The sequence below is a fragment of the Myiozetetes cayanensis genome, unplaced genomic scaffold, assembly GCF_022539395.1.
Source record: "Myiozetetes cayanensis isolate MyiCay16 unplaced genomic scaffold, myiCay2020 scf6-25, whole genome shotgun sequence".
Classification (NCBI taxonomy): domain Eukaryota; kingdom Metazoa; phylum Chordata; class Aves; order Passeriformes; family Tyrannidae; genus Myiozetetes; species Myiozetetes cayanensis.
The window spans coordinates 37,480,210-37,502,072 of NW_026087853.1; the positions used below are offsets into that span (position 1 = coordinate 37,480,210).

At 48.1% G+C, this 21,863-nt stretch overlaps 1 protein-coding gene across 1 annotated transcript in view; it reads left to right on the forward strand.

Annotated features, from left to right (window-relative positions):
- LOC126650356 (transmembrane protein 263-like) overlaps window positions 1-20,701 on the forward strand; it is a 206,329-nt gene extending 185,628 nt beyond the window's left edge. Inside the window, exon 3 of the mRNA XM_050335021.1 lies at window positions 15,802-20,701. Within this exon, the coding sequence (XP_050190978.1) occupies window positions 15,802-16,088 (287 nt within the window). The 3' untranslated portion in view covers window positions 16,089-20,701. The remainder of the gene's footprint in view (window positions 1-15,801) is intronic.
- Window positions 20,702-21,863: the final 1,162 nt, after the last annotated feature.

Sequence of the window (21,863 nt, forward strand, 5' to 3'; positions counted from 1 at the left end):
CGTTTGATGGCAGCCACGCACACAATAAATTGTACTCCATTTTCATTAGCGAGTGCCACTGTGTTCGCTTGGTTATGGGGTGTCTTGGGTTTGTGTGGCCAGATTTTGGTAGCAGGGGGGCTACAGGGGTGGCTTCTGTGAGAAGCTGCTAGAAGCTTCCCCTGTGTCTGACAGAGCCAGTGCCAGCCGGCTCCAGGACAGACCTGCCACTGGCCAAGGCCGAGCCAATCAGGAATAGTGGGAACACTTCTGTGGTAACATATTTAAGAAGGAGAAAAAAGACAAAAGTTATTGCACAGATGAAAATTGCAGCCAGAGAAGAGCAGAGTGAGAATGTCACACATAGTGACATGTATTTGTGGTGTTCTATCACCTAGCAGTTGATCAAACAGAGAAAGGTGCCCTCTTCTGTTCCCAGTGGTTTTCTTCCTTGTCTGCTTTTTCCTGGCTGATGCATGGAGTGATCAGAGAATAAATGTCTTTTGGACAGTATATGGCAGATTTTGAAGAGTAGGGGTCTAGAGTGTTGGGTGTCCCAGTGCTGACTCCTCAGATGTCAAGAAGAGATCTGGAGGGACAGGTATCTGAGCAGGAGAGGTTGGCTGCAGAAGACCTTTCAGCACCTTCCCTTTTCCCATTCCATAGTAATGCTCCAAGAGTCAGGCAGTGAGCTTACCGCATCCAAAGTCACTTGTAGGCACCAACTCCTAATGTTATGTATAACCAGATGTGAATCCTTACACTTGTTTTAGCCATTCTTCCCCTTCCTGTGTTGTTGTCCACTTGTCCCAGAGCCTTGGGGTTGCAACAGCTGCACTGTCTGGGTTTATTTTTCTGATGCTCTCAGGATGTCTCTGAATGAATCGGGACAAACTGGCTGCCAAAGACCATGGTGGTGATTCCCGAAAGTCAGACTTCCATACTTTAGGGAGTAGGAGCTGGTGAATCTCTTGAGAAAATTATGTCCTTTAAGATACTTAGTGGCCCCTGTGAGCATGAAGGTGGTGGTCTCCCATTAGCATTCAGAAGACTAAGAGCTATGAAGAGGATTCAGCATTAGCTTTTTCTGGACTGAAACTATTGTTGTCTGATCAGTTGTTGAAGGGCTGCTTTACAGATGAGCCTCTGAGGAATAGGCTGGAAAAGACTGGCAAAATGTCTGTTACTGAAACCTGAGATTCATTTCTATGCACTACGTACTGGTTCTCTATAGCCTTGCTTTCTGAAGTGAGATCTCATTTTCCTGTCCTACAGGGGTTTGCAGTATTAGCCTGCTCTTGTTAACTGCTGGAAATCTGAAATATTAGGGTAGGAATTACAGTTTGGAAGAGATCCCTCGGGGTGGTTTGACCTGGATGCCAGCTGCCCACCAAAGCTACTCTATCACTCCCCTCCTCAACTGGACAGAAAAGACATAACAAAAGCTCATGAGATAAGGACAGGGAGAGATCACTTACCAATTACCATCACAGGCAAAACAAACTCAACTTGGAGAAATTAATTGAATTTATTACAAAGCAAAACCAGGCTAGGATGATAAGAAGTAAAACAAATCTTAAAAACACCTTCCCCTCATCTCTCCCTCTTTCCCATCTTGCCCTAACTTTATTCCTAGTTCTCTACCTCCTCCCTGCTCAGTGGCACAGGGACATGGGAATGGGGGTTCTGGTCAGTTTGTCTCATGTAGTTTCTGCTGCTGCTTCCTCCTCAGGGCAGGAGGAGGACAAGTCCTTCCTGTGCTCCAGTATGGGGTTCCACCCACAGGAGACAGTCCTCCACGAACTTCTTCAACGTTGAGTCCTTCCCATGGGTTGCAGTTCTTTATGAATTGCTCCAGTATGGATCCCTTTCCATGGGTTGCAGTCCTTCAAGAACAGGCTCCAGTCTGGATCCACCATGGGGTCACAGGTCCTACCAGCAAACCTGCTCCAGCATGGATCCTCTATGCACAGGTCCTCAAGTCCTGCCAGGAGCCTGCTTCAGCACAGGGTCACAGCCTTCTTTAGGGCATCTGCTCCAATGTGGGCTCCTTCATGGGCTGCATGAGGATCTCTGCTCCCCCATGGGCTCAGGGGCACAGCCTACCTCATCACCATGGTCTTCACCACGGGCCACAGGGGAAATTCAGCTCTGGTGCCTGGAGCACCTCCTGCCCCTCCTTTTGCACTGACCTTGGTGTTTGCAGAGTTCTTTCTCTTACATATTCTCACTTCTCTCTTGTCTGGCTGCAAGTACTTCTGTGCAATAATTTTTTCCCCTTCTTAAATATGTTATCCCAGAGGCACTACCACCACTGCTGATGAGTTTGGCCTTGGCCAGTGGTGGATCCATCTTGGAGCCAGCTGGCATGGACTCTGTCAGACATGGGGGAAGCTTCTAGCAGCTTCTCTCAGAAGCCACCCCTGTAGCCTCCCTGTTACCAAAACCTTGTCATGCATACCCAGTACATCTCTGAAAGCAGTTTCTGGACAGTGAGCCCATTTTACATATAGATCTGCCCAAATGATCCAGATCCCAAGAAAAGTTTAAAGTACTCTGCAAAATAAGATATTTGATATCTCCCAGTCATCAGGGAGTCTGAGAAGAGTTAAAGGAATGCTTGTCTGCTCCCTGCTCAGCTAATACCTCCAGGTAAAAGGAGTGATTCTTTTCCCCCTCACCTAAGCTCACCTAGCAGTGTCACAGGAGAGTTCATTTCTGTTATGCATCATTAATCTGAGTTTCTAATAGCAGTAAAAGACTCTGAACTTGGTCGACAGAGAAGTTAACAACCAGTTTGGCAGAGCCCTAACAGTTGATCATTTAGCCTTGGTTATTAACTGCAGGCAAGGACCAGTTTTCTGGGAGATAATTGGGGTCATAAACAATAGCTGTGTAATGGAGAGCGTGCCCTAGGAGAGGGACTAAACATACTCAGCTGCAAGAAACTTACTGCCTTTGGATGGCATCCAGGTGCTGCCATCAGCCAGCTAGAGAATGGAAGCCAGGTTGTTGCTTTAGGGAAGAGAGGCCTTTAGTGCTCAGCAGACAGCATCTGTCTGCATGCAGGATGGCCCCAAGCTGGAAAGATGCTTGAATGTGGCCACAGGAGGCTTGATAAAACTTCTTAAACAGCAGTCTGGAAGGTGTGGATTTCCACTTTTAGTCTGTTTCAGAAACAGGACTCAGCATTTAGGAGCAGTAAGTTCTGCAGCCTGGGCTAGGGTTAGTGGCAGCAATTGGATTTTCCAAGTTGAAGGTGTCTGAGGGAAATGCCCATGCCCAGAACTGGTAGAGGACAGGCCTCTGCTCCCCATTCCACTTGCAGAGGCTCCAGAGCACAGCCACTTGTGGCTGGTCCCTCTTGGGCTGCTCTTGGTTGCCTTTAACCCCATAGGGAATGTGTGGAGATCCCCCTGCAGCTTGGGCAGCGGAATAATGACACCTCCTTGTTGCTGATAGCACCCAGAAGGTGGTGGAATGTTTGGTTTGGACACAGCAAACTCTCTGTCTCCTCCAAGTGTTCCAGAGTTGACATGAGACACAGGTGTCATCAGGTGGCCACTCTTTGGGTCAGTGCTCTTCCCAGTGCCCTGCCCTTCCCAGCCTTCTCCTCAGAGAAGCACATAGGAAAGAGCTTCACCACAGCACCTGGTGGCAGGGCCTCAATCTGTGTCTCCTGCTTGATGAATTGAGGAGCAGCTGAATTTTCCTCCTCTTGTGCTGGGGTCTTTGTTTGGCTTGCCTGCTTGACACAGAGAAAGGCCAGATTTGCCTCCTCTTCTGCCACATGCACAGGGGGTGCACAGTGCCCCTCTTCCTCTGGTGCGCTGGGCAGGCGTGCCCACCCTGCTGCTCCTGCCAGCTGCTCACTGGGGCCGGGGGCTTCCAGCCCGTCCAGCACCTCCTCTTTCTTACAGGGGATTTGCAGAGGTTGCCTGGCTCCCCCCAGCCAACACCTGATGGGCCCAGCAGGCATAAAATCCTATGTGCAGAGGCTCCTAGGCCATTTGGGCTCTGTGTTGTTGAAGAACTAAGATTTCTCTGCCTGGAATCCCCCAATACAGAGTTGGTTTCTTGGTAGGGAAAAAGTCCAAAAAAACCCTGTAAGAGCTAGGAGGGTATTTAAATAGAAAGGTGGTTTTTTTTCTGTCCTTTGTAAAACAGAAGTCAGTTTCTGACTACTGAGCCCATTAAGAATCCCTGCTGGGGACAAAATGTACACAGGGGTTCTTCAGGCCATGACAAGATGTTTTGTTTCAGAGGAGAGCTTGTTGGGACTAGAAAATAGCTTGATGGGATTTCTGATGTGGCATCAGCCTCTGATTACATTCATGTCACTCCAGTTGTTCCCCGTATGCATCTGATTGGAAACAAAAAGAGGAAAATAAAGGTACAAATGAGTTACTGTAATGATTGCACTAGCCAAGCTTAAGTGTGGCATGTTGGGATCTGAAGTTTCTGAAGTTTTATTCTGTTGAGAATGAGGGTAGCATGTGCATGGATGAGGACCACAAGCTGAGCTGGGCACTCTGATGTAAAAGCTGAGAAGGTACCTGACATGCAGATCCTGCAGCTCTGCACTGTGGTACTTGGAAGCATCCTTGGATGGTCTCTCATTTTTAAAGGAATCCATTGTTCTGCCCTTTTGCTCCTCTGTGTGTACAGAACTGCAGAAGAAAAATTAGGGGAATCAGTTGAGGACGGTAATTTCCCAATAGCAGAAGCATGGCAGCATTGCCAGGCTGGGCTGCGTTACAGGATCAAGACAGTAAATGTCTTAACTTGAGAGGCCTGAAAGGCTGCTGTGGGTGTACAGCTGAATTTTTTTCACAGAGTTCTTTGTTCTGACAGCCAAGTCTGGCTTTGCTTGGCTTTGAGTCATAATAGGTAGATACCATAGAAGGGCAGCGATCCCAGAGGGGTCTTGAGTTCTCTAGGCTTTCGGTCTTCCCCAGCACATCGCTATCCCATCAGGCATATGGGATTTCCAGCAGTTGTTAAAGGGAATGAGAGCAGAAGTATTAGCAATATTTCTGATACTAATCTCACATGAAATCCCTGCTGTGAACTGAGTTCACCAGGCTGAAGGCATGTCTTTGAGTTAGGGAAGGTCTTACTGAAACTTCAGGTGGGAGGTTGTTTGACGTCCCATCTCCTTGTGCACCAGATAGAACTGCAGGATAGAAACTCCTCAGGAGAACTCGAACTGGAATAGGGAAGGAATCAGGCTGTCTGCCTTCATGCAATGTGATTCTGGTACTTTATGGTCAACTAGATTTCTCCTGGCAGTGACAGAGAATATCCTAAGCTAGAGGCAAGACTGGCACAGGAGAAAGCCAAGAGGTAACAGGGCCTTCTCCCTTTCAGATGACGTAGAGCCTATTTATCACTGTTTGGCAGTGGGGGAAAGCAAACTTAGACAGACCTCCCATGAGAGGGTGGGAGTATAGGGCTGATTTGTGGCTATGCCAAGGAGGTGGGCAGGAGTCTCTCTTATTCCAGATATTCCTCCAACTCAGTGAAGCACTAATCTCAAAGGGAGGCCTAGATACCCTAGCATTTCTGAGAGCCAGACTAGACCCTGGCTCCATGGCAGTCCTGCCACAGGGTCAAAGGAGTCCAATTTACCTGCAGCACCAGTGGCAGAGCCCTTCATTAACCCCCGGAAGCCAAGTGTGCGTAGGATCCCTGTTGTGCCGTATTGAAATCTGCCCCGGAAAGAGAAAGGACATGAATATAGAAGAAAATGAAAGGAACTGTCACACTTGCAGGTTTATGTTCCTAAGCAGCATCTCTTTGTCTGTGCAGCACAGAGGCAGAGGTTTGATGTCTCCTTGGGCAGTGTTAGCACTACCTCTAATTTATGCATTCAGGGCTGAGGTTTCCAGGTGATGGGCTCACTGGGAAAACAACAGATAGGACTGGCTGGTTTGCTTTGAAGTGACAGAGGTGAGGGGACACACAAGAGGTTTGGGTGCAGAGCTGGGGTGTGATTTTTGCAGCAGAATAGATCCAATTGTCTGAGACATGGATGGGTCAGAACAGGGAACATTCTTCCCTGTTCAGCCTGACTGCGGGGGAGGGATGCTCTGCCTGTTTGCTCCCAGAGGTAACATACTTGCCCACTCATGACTGCGGTGCTCTCCCCTTGACAGCTGAGACAGGGAATGAGTTTTTGAGACTATGCCATCAAACACCTACCACCAGCAGAATAACAAAGCCCTATTCTGCCCGTTCCTGGCATTCTGCAGTGTGAGCAGGCAAGCATACTCGTACCTCCCCAGTAAATCCCTAGCTCAGATGCTTTGGTAGCACACAGCTTTTAGCTTAACTGCCTTGTTATCCTTTGGATAGGCAGAAAGACCCCTGGATAGTCTCTGGAATAAATGGGTCGTTTCTCTGAGTGAAAAAATCTTCACTCACTGACCTTAGGTCAGTTAAAATTTGTGCCTTTACTTTTTGAGCTGCTGTCCATGTTTTTCTTCAGTTCCTCCATGTGCCTTGAAGCAGAATAGGGAGCACATAATCAGAATAAATGGGGGATTTCTGGATTTCTCACTGATGCCAGCCATCCTGCAAAAAAGCATCAGCATCCATTGCTCAGCTGCTCCAGGAGTGGGAAGAGGAAATGCTTGAACCTGTGTCCTTCCCTATTACCAAGGCAGGATATGTTCCCAACTTTACTAGAAGTGTTTTTTGACAAATTCTTGGATATCTCAGCTGTAAAATGCTCAAGTGACAATCATGTGTTTCCATAAGGTAGGGAGATTAAGCCTTTAATAATGAGATGGCAGAGTATACAAAATATTCATGACGGTTGATGAACAAACAGAGGGGACTTTTGATGTCTGATCTTGGCATCTTTGAGCACCTTCCTGTTAGTTAGACATGACTGTCTCACTCCCACGCTCCTCTCCAAACTACTGCTGGGACCCAACTTCACACACCTTTATGATAAATTGTGAGTTAGCAATATTGTCATGGGAAGGACTTCTAGCCTCACTGGACAGAGGAGGCTTAACTGAGTCTGCCTTTGTTTAAAATCCACTGGTGGGGTAGCACTAGAGCATGGAAGAAAAGTAATTTCTTACATAAGCTTGGATTATGTTATTTACTCTCCATTGTTTGTAAGGGCCTCATAGAACCATGAAAATGACCTTTATTTCTCTATGGATTTTGTCCTTTTTCACTTTACAAATATTGATTTCTTTTTTCGTCCTGTGTCTTTATCAGAGCTGAATTAACAAGACTGTTTAACAAGATCCTCTGATTCATTTGGGGTCTTTTTGTGCCAGGTACTATCACAAGCAGCTGAAAGCAGCTCAGTGAAGAATGTGCAACCACTGTTGCAGAATTGACAGAGGAGGTGATGTGCCCTGACAAGAGCTGAGCTAACATGGATTAAGGAGCAGGCTTAAAAAGATGGTCTCTTCAGCCTGGGCACAAGTGCTAGGAAGGGTTTATTTGTAAGGAATGAAGTTTTCTGTTGGAAAGCTCTCCTCCTCACACCATTAAAGCTTGAGGCCACTGAAAATCATTGAGTCTGTTGGATTATTCCTGTTCCACCCACAGATCCCCAAATGAGATCAAGAGCCCATATTCACAGCAAGAGGTGATTCCTACCCTTGTGATCCAAAATCTTAGTGTCATAGTAATGAGACTCCAAGAGGAAAAGAAGCCATTGGTGCGGCTTTATATGTTCTTTCTCTCCAGCTTTTAGGCAAGCCTCTTGACTGATTCAAGAGCTTGTAGGTGGAGCAGAGAGTGGAAATTAAAGGCAGGCAGGAGCATAAAGTTCAAACAAACTAAGTCTGATGGCCACTTTTGATGCTTTTAATACAAGTGCGAGGGAAGGTATAGCCAGCTGATAGCTGTCCCTTGCTGTTCATACTTGCCATAATGCACCATTGTGTTTTATAGCACAGGACCCAGAAGGTGGCGAGGATAGAGAGGAAGCAGTTACCATGCACAGTTCTCTGAGGCAAGCTGAAATCTCTTGCCTTTTGGGATCATCTCTCTACTGTGTCAGTGGCCTTGAGACATCTTGTAGGTTTTTTAGTGACCTGTCTGTCCAGTAGCAAAAGCCTTATCTTCTGTATCTATTCCATACTGAGAAAGAGAGATGTCACAATGGAGATAGAAGGGGTATGTCCAGATTTCTTTCTGAAGGGCCAATACCACTCGTAGTTTTGCTCTAGGTCTCTCCTGTGGGATCATCTTTCTTACAACCTATATGCCTTGGTGAGAGATGATATTTGCTTCAGATGAGACAAGAGTCTTCTTAAACCAGCTGTTTTATAGGCCTATAAAAAGGTCAAGTTCTCATCCCTAAGCACTTGTAATCTATATCAGAAGATGGCACGCTTTGGAGGACTTTATCCCAGTGCGCACTTCTTTCTCTCCAAGATGAGAGCTTAAGTACACCAGTAGGAGCTGGGAGATTGTCTGCAAGAAGTACCATAAGGCCAACCAGTTAGTGCTTGTTAGTTTTCCCTCTGCAAAAGGTGGACTCCTGCCTTTCCCAGCTTGCTGGGCTCAGCATAGCTGGGACTAGCTCCTACCTGCCAACCCTCTCCACTGCAGGTCATGCAGGATACCCAGTGACAGTCTGGGCAGTCACACCACCCGTGACTGAAACAGGCCAGGAACATGGAGAGGAAGCAGAGGAGACATAGCTGTCAGCAGTAATGCTGAGAACAGAGCTGGTTTTCCAGGCTCCTACCTCATCCACATCCTTTCTAGTAGACAATGCTGCTTGTCCTGTAACTCACTTGCATTGCAGATGGAGCGTTAACTCTGAGCTGTGCACCATCCTGGTCCTCAGCATCACTAGAGACCATGTCTGTGCCATCAGAGTAGCTGAAGTCCTGTAAGAATCAAAAGTGTCCAGGATACCCAGGTTGAAGGAGTTTCCTGACAAGGTTGTTCCTGACAAGCTGTTACAACTGTATAAAAGAGATATTTCTGGATCATGAAAACAGTTTCCTCCTGCAGGACAAAAAAGCAAAGGGACTTCTACTATTTTTCAAAAATAAGAAACCCATCTCAGGGCACATCTTGGCTCTGGTATTGAAAGCACTTAGGAAGTGAGAGGACAAGTTGTGTTCCTCCTCCAAGTAGTATCTCTTCCTGAAAAGTGAAACAGTTCAACAAAAAGAATGAAAATAGCATTCTGTGCTGCTTGGGCCACTTTGTGTGTGTGTGTGAGGCTGGGCAGTGTCCTTGGGCTGATTCAAGGCTGGTCAAATGCCTTGACCACTGGATTATTAGCTGCTCTGAGACCATTCTCCCTGAATTCTCCTTTCAGTGGAAGCTTGAACAATACCACCGTGTCTTTACAAACAACTTCTGTTTTGATGACACAAAGCTTCCCAACAAAGAGAGTCAGGAAGCTCCCGAATAACTAAGCCTCACACTTCCAGAGTAAGAGCATTGGCTGCTTCTCCCCCAGGGCTTAGCTGAGAAAAACAAGCCACTCCATATCACTGTTCATTTACCCTCCTGAACCCTGTCTCTCAGTGCTTCAAGGTAGATGCTTCAGCAGTTAATACTGCTCCTGGGCCATATGCAAGAAAAATTAAAGCTCATTGTGCCAGTGAAGAGCCCTGGGGTGAGCTGGGATATGGAGACAGCTGCCCCCATTTTGCTGCGTGCAGCAGCTTCCCGAACAATCCTGTTGCAGGGAGAGGCGAGTATGTCTTGCTGATTGCAGAGCTAAAGTTTAAAACTCCAGGGCTAAACTCAATGTGGCATTTCTAGGCTTTTTGCTGGTGGCAGCCATTGTGGTTTGCAGCATTCAGTGCCTGGGCAGAGCAGGGCTGGGGAGAGCCCAGCTGCTGAGTCTGTGAAGCCATTTCCAACAAGCTGCAGCATGGGGGCTGATTGCAGGAGTGAAGCAAGAGTGTTTGAAGAACAAACACTTTGTAGTGCTCCCTTTAACACTTGGCCTGTGACACTACAGGATCTAGATCTTTTATCCTAAAATGACAGTAGTTCCTTCATCTCAGACATAAATGCCTGTTACAGATATGCCCTGCAATGTTCAGCTAAGCCTTCTCCAGCAGCAGACAGGAGGCTTGGAAGAAGGCAGTGTTGTTTATTCTCTGGAGAAGGGTCCTGCTAGGTGGTGTACAGTGAGATTTTATTTGTGCCCAGCTGTCACCAATGGTCTCTGCCTGCTTCAGCTACTAGAGGAGTGCTAGAAGAGGAGCATATCACCCAAAAAGAAAGTTTCAGCTGCAGGATAAACTTGTGCAGCTCCACAATAGCAGGCTGGCATGTGTGGGGATGGGGCAAGTTTTTCTCTCGCCTTTGTTACTTGTCTGGAAACTGGAAGCCTCTCCAGAGATAAATTGGAAGTTGTCATTGGTTTCTCTACTGAGAATGTCAACAGGAATCTATCAGTGCCAGTCATGACAATACAAATACAATTTCCTCATTTAAAGCACTGCACCAACTGTACCTAATTAACCTTCATGACAGCACAGCAATACAAGGAAATAGGGATCATTAACTTCAGCTTTGCTTTACAGAAAGGGAAGAGAAGCATCAGTGCCAGCCCCATGCATTTCAAATTGAGATAGGCTTGGAAGAGTCACAAGGTTAAAAATAACAATAATCCACCTGGGGTTCTCAGAGCATTAAGAGTGCACTTGAATCAAACTTTCAGGTTTTTTCTCCAAGAAACATCAGGACGGGAAACTTCTCTCCCATACAAGCTCGTTTGTTACTCAACAACCAAGGCTTTTAGCAATTCACACACTCTCAATCACAGTGGTGCAGAGGCAATAAAGGTCAGAACGATTTGCTCAGTGTTGCTTAAAAATGAGCTGGGCAAAGCTGGGACTAAACTGTGAGTAGCTGACCCTCCACCCCTTGCTTGTTCCTCCAGACCAAACATTTTTCTAGGTGGGGGAACCTGCATTTAATAGCTGCCAGAGGAGTAATTCAGGCTTGAACTAGTGACCTCACCCCTTCCTCTCACGTCTGCTGAGGGACAGACTGATGACATTGACTGTTTACATTTTGGTCTCTGAGCCAGCCCAGCTCCTTTGCCTGAGGCCCAGCAGGAATGGAAAGATGCAAACACAGTGCTGCTCCCTGACTCTGCTTCCCTGGCTTGGGGCTGTTTTTATAAATTAGTAGGAAGGAGCAACTTATACAAGTCCTTCTTAAAGGAAAGAGTTCACCCTGCCTGTCGTATCACCTGCTGGCAGGGGCTGAGAGGAAGAGTAATGCCCCTGCCATTTCTACTGGGCACCAGCACAGGCTCTCATTTTGTCTTTCCAAATGAATGCAGTGCCAAGGCTTGAGGAGTGGCATGGAAGCTTTGAAAGTTCTGTCTGTTATTACTGATCTCGCTTCTGGCCAGAGTCATAGATGCTGTCAGGATCAAATGAGAAGACCTTGATTTGTCTGGAGCCCCAGTGGGCAGGACCCCTGCTCTGGAGAGAAGCCAGTGGGGAGTGCAGAGGGCAGTGGCCAAGGAGGGAGAGCCTGTTGTGCGGGGTGCTGAACCTGACCCAGAGAGCTGGCTTTCATACAGGAGAGCTTTTATTCAATTCTTTTCTCCTGCTTCTTCTATTCTAAGATGCCATAGAGTGAAGTGAAGCTGAAGGGACCCTTGAAAACACCAGGTCATTGATGGAAAGGAAATAGGACTCTGCAGATTATGAAGAGCTTTCATGAGCAGCATGGGCTGTGGCCAACTCCAAGGAGCAAAACTGTTCCCCTGCTCAGGCTGTGTGTCTGTCTCTCTGATTATTTTGTGTATTTCATCTCTGTTGTCTGTCTCACTCTTAATCTGGGCTCCCCTGTGCCAACAAAATGCTTAGCTCACTCCATTGTCTGAGATACTAATTTGCACTGTAAATCTGATGCTTATCTTACATGACAGCTTACTGTGGGGTTTATTGCAATCCCGAAGACAAACTAACCAGGGATGGCTAGAAAGCTTTCAACACATCATCTGGAATATACAACAATTATGACCTATATTTCAATTGCTGCCAGGTTAGGATGTAGCCCCTTGTGTTGGGGGTCACCAGGAATTTCTCTTTCATTGTTAAATCTATTCAAACCTGAGCATGGGTTTTTGTATCTATGTTTGTTTGTTTCTTTGTGGGGGTTTTTTGTGTGTTTGATTTTATGGTACATCTTCTGTTTTGTGTTGGAGCTGTTAGAATGCATGTAGAAGAGCCTCCCAGCCTCCTAGGGCCAGATTCTTCATCCCTCCTCCCTCCTCTCTGTGGAGTTTTAAGGACCATGAGTGTGGTTACAGACCAGGTGCAGGCAGTGTGCAAACACTGGTGCTCCAGTGTACTTCAGCTTCATTGTCTCTGCCTAGCTTAATCAGAAAGAACCTTTGTCCTTGTCTGTCTTCATCAGTATTTCCTGATGCTTTCTCCAGTATGTTTTAGCTCTTTGCTGGCAGGGTAACATCCCCCCTCAATCTCATCTGCAGTTGCCACCTTCTCTCTGGTCCCTGGGCTGTCCACCTGCAGGCGTTCATATACCATTCAAGAGATTTTTCACACTAGTGTTGTTCAGATAGCTGGGTGACTCCAGGGGCATAATTCCTCCTACAGATGGGTTCCAGCCAGCCTCAAATGTAGTTTTATGTGGGGAGAGTCAAGAAGACTATAGCTGCTTTGATACAGGTCTTGGTTCTGCACCTGAGCATGTAGGTGTTTAATGCCCAGAGCTTCTGCACTGCAGTCTTCTGGGACACAACGTATCCTGCTTCCTTGAACAGGGGGACAGGAACACAAGACCAACCATCCTTGGAGGATGGTGTTTATTTGGAGGACCACTCCATTTTTCACTTAGTCCTGCTTTACAGCTGCATGGATTTCTGGATCCCTCAGTTCTTCCTGCCCTCAATCTGAAGACAAACCATAGAAACAGCTGTACTGGGTAAGCTCTGTGCAGCAGTTGGGGGCTGGCAACTGAACTGGAAATGGAGCCAATGGGTCTCAGTAACATTGAGGGAGAGGAGAAAAAAAAAACAACTCAGAAACTGTTGAGGAATAGGTGAGCGATATGTTGTATACTGGGTAGAACTGTACACTAGAAACTCTGAACTGGCCCCTCCATTTTGCTCTCCAGATTATCAGAGAGATGAGTACTTTAAAGCTTATTTCAAGTCATTCAGAGCTGGTGAACACCAGACTCCTCACAGGCACTATCCTGAGGCATGCCCAAGGGAGAGTTCTGTACAGACTGGAGGAAGCTCGAGAGAAAATGTATAAATCTGAGAAGAGACCAAACTGCAGAATTTTAGAAGAATCCAGGACAAGAATACCTAGGAAAGGATCATCACACCACCTGATTCAGGCTCATGCTTAGCCTAGGTTAGGCTACAGTATGCTGCCTCTAAAGAAGCCCTCTTCTCTTCCCTGGCTAGAAATCAAGTCAGAGGAATCTCATCACCTTACTTAAACTTCCACGTTAAGTGCCTGAAAGTTAGCAATTTGAATTTGAATTTGTTTCGTCTGAGGCCTGGAAAATCCCCCTTTCTCACAGATACCCGGAGTGAGTAGCTGACCTCCTGTCTGTCCCAGTGCTTGTAGCACAGGCAGTGGCTCTGACCCATTTGGCAAGGTCAGGTTGTCCCTTCAGCTGTGTGCATCCAGCACCCCAGGCAGCTGGTGCTTCCAAGGATAAAAATCCGTGCCCTGCTGCTGCTGAGTGTTTTCTGTCAGACTTCTGCCTGCTTTGTTTAAAAAAAAAAAGGAAAGAAAAAAGTGCTGTTTTCCAGCCGCACTTAGAGACCCTACTGTGTTGCGTGACATGCGGACAACAGGAAGATAGTCTCTGCTCCAAAGGATTCACAGGATAGCTTGGCAGAAGTACACTGAATAGCAGATGTGGTGAAGATACAGTGTGAGACAAGTTAGTAACACAAAGAGGACGATGTTTGTTTACACTGACTAGGTCTGACATCTCCATCAACCACGGTGTGTAGTGTGTGAAGGCCCTGCAGCTTGATGAGATGCTGGGCCAGCCTCCTGGAACTCCCAAGGTCTTTGCTTGCTGGCAAAGGAAATCCATTGCCTATATCAGTGCTGGCTCTAATCTGTGTGGAAATGAAAGTGGGTGGAGACGTAAAGGGGTCTCTTCAGGTAGAGGTTTTTGCTTCTTGGAATATTATTAAGAATCAAGAAAAGAAACTGCTGCCAGGCCAAATAAACAGGGGAGTTCTCTTCTCAGGGACAGGGGAGCTTTAGAGAAAGGTGTGGGGGAGAGCTATGAGTGTGGGAAAGTGCAGTAGAAGGGCTCAGATGTCAAAAGGAAGGCACATTCAGACAGCAGCTTTTGGCTACCTTGCATTAGCTGTATTAAGCTTGTCCACCTGCTAAGGTTAGCGGGGCATCCCTTCACACAGTCCAGCCTGGGCAGGAGGCAGGACTCGGTTGCTGCAGCTGGGCTTTCTCCCACTTTGGTCCCAGAGATGGATACCAGGCCCATGGGATGGGTGTGCACAGTGCTGTGCAGTGCAAGCTGGCTCCTTCTTTGGAATGCTGGCAGAGCCTCTGCAGTGCTCTGCTCTGAGACAGTGGTCGTTGCTGACACAGCCCCTGTCCTGGGCTCTCTGCAGAGGCATGGCTGCATCATGTTTTTATGCAGACTTGCAAAAAGTCCTTTTCATCCCTGTCATTTCCCCACTTTTAAGGAAATGGGGTGTGCATTTAGCAGAGGGCTAAACCCCTCCTGCTGCATCAGCACTGGGCAACCACTCTTCTGAGTAAGTAATGGGTTAGAAGGGCTGTTGCTGCTCCAGGGATTCTGTATTCCCAGCTGGTGTCTGCTTTTCTTCTGCTGGGATTGCTTTATTGTATTTTTGCAATTATTAGTAACTCATCTCGTGTACAGAACTGGCAGTGAATCAGAAGTCAGAGTATCCAAAATATCTCCCCCACAAAAAGAGCAGCTCCTTCGTTGCTGCCTGCACACTGCATTAATAGCTGATGCAAAGGGAGAGGATTGTGTGGAGGCCAGCAGGAGAGCTGTCAGTTTTGAATCCCATGAGTAGCAGTTCAGAGTCAACCCTTTCCCAAAAAGTGGTGAGCTGTGAACATTATGTCTGCAGTGTTGTGGGCAGGTGTGACGGCAGCTTGGGTGGGTATATCGTGCTGGCCTTGATCCAGCTGGCACAGGTAAACCAGCAGTGACACAGTGTAGTAACTCAAGCACTGTCTTAACACTATTAAATACGTAGCTGAGATCTCTGGAGGGCTTGTACAACCCGAGGTGACATTTGTGTCACTGTATCTTTACTGCAGTTTGCTATCTGTGCTCACGCAATTACAGTTCTCACAGATAGCTCTGTGCTGTGCCTCAGTCCCACATCTGACATGAGTGCAGACCTGCCTCCAAACAGATGCTTCTGAGGGCCTGCAGGCCATGCAAACGTCAGCTGTTGCTGTCTGCAGTTTGTGCCTCCTTGCTAGCATTAGTCTTTGTGATTTACTGGCATTAGCCAGCATGCAAGGGAGGGGAATTACCTCTCTTGTAAAGTGGGATTTACTTTGCATTGTGGCACTGAGGCTTACAAGTTTGGGGCTGTAACTGACCTGCCTTCTTGCCTTCTCTATCACATGGACAATTCTCCTCTCACTCCTACCGTATCAACATCCTTTTCTGCCATACTGTAGCCTGGAATCACCTTGGTTCCTCCTTCAGGTACCAAGAGGTCTGAGGCTGCAAAGCAAGGCACCGTGCATACAGGAGCAAGTGCCATGGTTGACAAGCCTCATGGGCTGGAGGAGGTGTCTGATGTGAACACCTCTGACTTCCCCTTTCTCTCTCTCCCCACAGATGCCAGCAAGGACCACCCGCAGCAGCAGGCAGGAGTGATCTGGAGAGTGACAGGCGGCCTGTTCAGTATCACCCGGGGAGCTGTGGGGGCCACACTGGGAGGAGTTGCCTGGGTGGGCAGCAAGAGTCTGGAGCTCACCAAAACAGCTGTGACCAGCGTCCCTGCTGCTGGCGTCGGACTGGTGAAGGGCAGCGTCTCGGCAGTGACCGGCGGCGTCGGAGCTGTGGGCAGTGCGGTCGCCAGCAAAGTCCCTTTCACTGCAAAGAAGAAAGACAAGGCTGACTAATCCCTGTCACAGCTCCCTTCCAAAAGGTCAACCTGCCCATACTCTTCCCCTACACAACACCTCTTTGAGTTGGAACCAGCCGCTTCAGGGAGGGTCAAGCACCCGAGCAGACTCCGGCTGCAGCCTGCTCAGCACCGCCTGCCTAGCTCAGAGAGCCACTGTCAATGCCTTTCACTCCCATCACCTACTGGGAGCTGTCTTTACTGCGATGGCTTTAAAGGCGCAGTTGTCTCTGTCTTGTAGTTTCCTTCCTCCCTTCGTGCTCATGTAAGCATGGAGGGGTGGGAGAGGATGTCAGGCTCCATCTTCCTGGAGGTGGGAGAAGTAACAGGGGAGGGGGAGAAACTATGTCTAGTTTGAAGTGTGGGTTGTATAGTAAAATTCAACTTCAGCTGGGAAGAATGCCTCTGAAACACCCCTTCCCTTTGCTCTGGGTGGTGTGTTTGGGAGGTGTGCCTGGCGGAGAATTGTAGAAGAAGAAGTCCCATTGACACAAAGGAGACATACTGTGAAAAGAGGGAAGCCTCCCTCCTGCCCTGCACCTCTTTCCTTTTCTTTGCAGGGCCCATCCCACAAGCTCCTTCCAATCACTTACTCTTTGGCTGAATTGTACCCTTCAGAGAAGGAACCCTCAAGGTCAGCAGAGCAGCTCCAGGGATGATGCCACACTGCAGTATGGTACGTCCCAGGCCATCAACTTCTGCACAGATTTTCTTAATGAGAGGGAGGAGGATGAGAGCTACTGTAAGTTCCCATTTTGGGGAAAGAGCTGACAGTGACACTTGCCAGGCCTCTGTGATATTGCAGCACAGGTAGTGATGCTCTACAAAGAGACCCTTTTGTTTGATCCTTGCAGTCCTTGCAGTATCCCTGGCTGCAACAGGGGCATTTTGTCTCTTGGCCACACTCACACTCCACAGACATCAATAACAAGCAACCAGGAGCAAGCGTGTTCCCAAATGCCACCCAAATTCTGCTGCAGGGAAGGAGGGGAGTCCAAGAGCATTTCTCACAACTCAGCACCCCAGGAGCGGTGGCCTGAGTGTGAGTGGGCTGCACTGTGTTGGAGAACACTTCCCAAGTGGCTGAGTGTGCTCCAACAGCAGCCAGCCTGCATGGGGCACCAGCAACTCCTCCTCTGCACGCTGCTCCTGGGGCCCTCTAAATGACTGTGTTGCACTAAATAGCCCACTCATACTCGTAGTGCCGCAGAAACCCAGACACCTGCATCCATCTGGGAGTCAGAGCCATCCCCAGCCTGGCCCATGACACTCAAGGGGCCACGTGGCATTGCACACACACACACACACACACACACACATATAAACGTGCACTCACTCCCTCCAAGGTCCCCTGTAATGCTTGGGATGAAGAAAGGCACAGCCTCCACCATTAACTCTGCTGCTCCTGGCTTTGGCAGGTGATTTGCCGAGGTCCATAGGTGTTGGATGCGTAGGCAAGTGAAGCAGTGCTTGTGCTGTATTTTATAAATATGCATCTGTATTAGCGTGTGTGTACGTATTAGTCCACAGGCATATCTTCAGCCAGGTAAACAAAACTGTGCCACTGCTGCGGAGGAGTTTACAGAGTCATCTTCGGCACTTCCAGGATATAGTTTTTATATAGGGTCCCGGTCAAAATAAAAATCATATTTTAGAGGATGTTTTGCCCTCTGTTGCCCAAGAGTGTAGTTTTTTGAAACCAAAGGAATGTGAAAAATCCCCTTTTTCCCATCTGTGTTGTTTGTTTTCTTTCTTCCCTATCTTTTGGACACTGAAGCCAACTTTCTTGATCTTTATTTCCCCTTGGAGGTCGTCACACTTCCTGGATGCTCTCTTGTGCTTAGGACTTAGATATCAGGGAATATTTAAGTACAGCACACATACTCACCCCTGCCACAATTTTTGCTGAATGTTCTTGGGCTCGTGACGCAGTTTTCATTCTGACCTTTATTAAATCCACATTTTAGGACATGTGCTAGTCATGCTGGTGTTAGTCTGTCTCCATACCCTTTGCTAGGTAGTCCCTGCTGTTTGCAGCAAGAAGCTGCTGATCTCCACAGTGTGTTACTCTTGATAGCATGAGAGAGGTTTAACCTATATCTTTGTTTCTGAAGGGGAAACAGCATTTGGTATGTGTGTGCATTTCCTCACTGTGTTACTTTTGTTCTGGTGAAGGCCAGGTTGACCCGGACATGTCGGTTTTGTCTCTGAAGGCAGAGGCTTCACAGAAAGATCAGTGCTTGATGTGTGCCTGTACTTTGTTGGGATGCTCGTGGCAGTTGCCAAGGCCAGAAGAAGTCTTGTCTGTTCTCCCTTTGTCTCAAAAGCCCCGCAAAGCAGGAAGACAGTTTGCACTGCATGGATCTCTGCTCACTGCTCTCCCTGAGCACATCTCATCTCTTATTCCAGATCACAAAGTGCTCCTGAAGTGAGCTTTAGCCCCAAAGCTAAAAGCTGCTTGTGCACAGCTAGCTGTGCTGTCACTAACTCTCTTAGATAGTTTCTGACCAATTGGGACACAAGACAGTCATCTTCCTAAACGTCTCTCCCAGGTCTTGGACAGAAGGAGATAGTATCTAAAGAGCTTCACCAGCCATTCCGGGCAGGTGATGGGAAATTCATCATGCTTTTGGCATGCCAGTGTCTCACATAGGCTCTTGCTGGAGGAGGCAGTACTTCCTTCCCAATCTGTTGTCTGCAGGCACTGTGTGTGCAGAGCAGGCATGGAAAATAGGATAAAGGTGCATTAAGGAAGGGCACAGGGGTCCTGAGGGTTTCCCATCTTTTTACTTCTTCTCCTCTGTGCACCCTTGCAGTAAAGTAAAGCTTACCATTTACCTGGAACTTCCATTTCCTTGCAGGATGGCCCGGAGAAGGGGAGATGAGCTTGAGAGGGGAACTGACGGCTTAAATCGCTGTTCTTACAGCTAACAGAACTCATGGACCATAAATAGCGAAAGAGATCAAATTAGCAGGCAGGGGTAGGTGGAAGATTAAATCTACTCCAAAACCAAGGTCTCGCACTGCTTAACAGGCGTGCAAGACTGTGTAACTCTGAGGATTACCAGGATTCAAAGGCTTCTGGGAAGTCTGTTAGCATGCTAGGCCTGCTTGGTTCATCATGGCAACTTAGCCTCAGCCTGCTTTTCTGGGCACTCTCAGTGCAAGACCAGAAGGAAGACAAGGATCAGTCTTCCCAGTCTGAGAGCAAATATGCCTCCTGACAGCTTTGGTTGCAGTTCAGTGAGATCTGGATTGGAGGGGGAAGCTCTTGGCTTCTGTTGAATGTCCCATCTTTCCTCCTCCCCCACAACAGAGACTCCAGCCACCTGGGCCACCAGTGCAGCCCTTCTCCCACCACCTCTTTGAGGTAAAAAGGGCAAGAACTGTGTTGTGTGTAAATCCCATGGATACTAGGTGGGGAGGCTTGGTACAAAATAGGAGGGGGCGGCATTGAGGTGGAGGGAAGGATTGACAGGATTTAATACACAGAAGATGAGGAGGGAGGGGTGACAGGAGGAGCTGATGAGTGGGGGAGCAAGAAGAGAGGGAGTGTGGAAGAAATTTGTTGCTTAGGACAGGCTTTGAATCAGAGGATGAACACAATGGAATTTGTCCTAGGGAAGAGTGCGGAAGGGGAAGTGGATGAATGTGGGTTTTGGTCTGTGGTAGTGGTCCATGCCTGGCTTGTGCCCTTCTTCCATAGTAATGATTTCTAGGAATTTCCATTTAGCTAGAACAATGTATTCAATGAAGGGTCAAAGCGTCAGATCAGCTCCTTTCTTATCAGATCCTTCCCAGATCTCCCACAGACTTTTGTTGTGATCTCCCCACGATGGGGCTGGGTCTCCCCCATGGTGAGGCTGGAATGTGGCCCTGTACACAGCCCTATGTTCCACCATGTCTGGATGCTCCGCATGCCCAAGGAATATGCCCCATCTGAAAAGAGACCCACAGTCACATCCTTTTCTCCCTTTTCCCTTTCCTTAATCTCATTTTCCTTCACTTTCTTTTTATCCCTCCCTTAGCTTTCTGTCTTGCCCCTGGATTAGAGCTCCCCAAAGCTTTTGCTGAGACCTTCGTTAAACATCCACTCACACTCTCTGGGAGGGCAGAGGATGACTCTGCCCCCGCAGCTCCCCTGGCTGGGAGAGAAGTGCATGTCATCCACCCCTCTTTGTCCCCTTGTGTTTTGTGTGTGGAAGATCTTAACCTATTTCTTTTCCTCTGGGTTCTCTCGTTGGCTCTTGTCCCCGTGGGTGGGTCATTTCCGTGTCTCCATTGCAAAGTCATCCTTGTAAAAACAACAGCGTGAGTGGGAATATGGAGAAGGCTAGAAAGAGCCGCAGAGCTGCTGGGACAGATGCCAGGGCCCAACTCTGCTTCTCTAGTAGCCGAGGAGCCCTTTGGCAACCCAAAACCATCACTGCGGCCACGCGGTCCCGTGCACAGTGCTGGGCTCCAGAGAACACTTTTGTTCTTTATCATTTCATTGTCTGTAATTGGTTTCCTACTGAATTTGTTTGCTTGGTTTGTTTTGCAGTGTGTTTCTGGGAATATTCTGCATCTCTGTATTTTAATTACAGTAAAATTTGAGGATAAAAACCTTGATTACACTGGCTCTTGTTTCCAGTGGGGGAACATGAGGAGAGGAAGCACAGTTGAAGAAAGATGTTAGAGATTCCTTGGGAAATTAGATCTCTCCCCTAAGGGCTCTACATGAGGCACCAAGCAAGGCTGAACCTCCATCCCTGCTTAAACTAGGACACAGCTTTCAACTGCAGTTCAAAAGCCATTTTGCTGCAGGCACCTTTTCTGATTGGAATGGTAAGAACAGTTTGGATAAGACTTCTAAACTCAATTTCTTGTGTTGGTTTAGAGACCAGTTCATAAGAGGGCATTTGGGCTGGAGACTGCTGACCTAGACCTGAAAGTGGGATCTCAACAGCCAAGACAGGAAATTTTGCCTCTACAGCCGGTCCTTCAGGCAGGTTTGCATTGCCATTTTTTCCAGCTGAGGAAGCAAATTCTCCTCGCAGCAGCCTGCTCTTTCTGCAGAAGGCAGTTTGACATCCCTCCCCAGAGCTGCTGGGAACTCCCGTGGGGCAGCCAGGCCCTTGGCATTGCTTGCTGGCTGGCAGGCAGTGCAGGTGCTTGGGGGGCACAGCTGGCTACCCCAGCCACCTCACCTGCTCCACGGGCACTTAACCCAGGGCAGAGCCACCCAGCGCTCCTGGGAATACACAGCCCTCCTGCAGGGAGGATTGCAGCCCAGCGGCTGGGCAGTGCTGGATGGTGCACAAGACCCTTTTACTGGGTCGAGGCCAGGAGCCAACAGCTCGGCATTTGTTAAGTGCTGACAAAAGGATTAATTTAGTAACTAATAACAGGGCAATCAAACCATTTATTTGGTTGGCGTTTTGCTGCCAGCTGCCTGGTAAGAGCAGCATGCCGATGGGGTTGGCTGCAGCCACCTCTGCCACCTGCCCTGTTCCTCCATCCTCACTTACAGACACAGACAGTGTGGCTTGGGAGGCACTGAGCCAGTGGCAGGAGCAGGTTTGGCAGTGACAGGAAAGACACCTGGGGATATGGTCTCTCCCAGAGGCTGCCCCTATGTCCACTGTGGGGAGGCAGATGACGGAAGTGCCCATCCCACAGCACGTGCACACTGTCCCGCCACTGTTCCTTCTCACAGAACTGGAGCCAGCTGTGTTGCCTTTTGGACAGCACAAATGAATTACACGTGAGCCCTGAGGAGAAGCCATCAGGT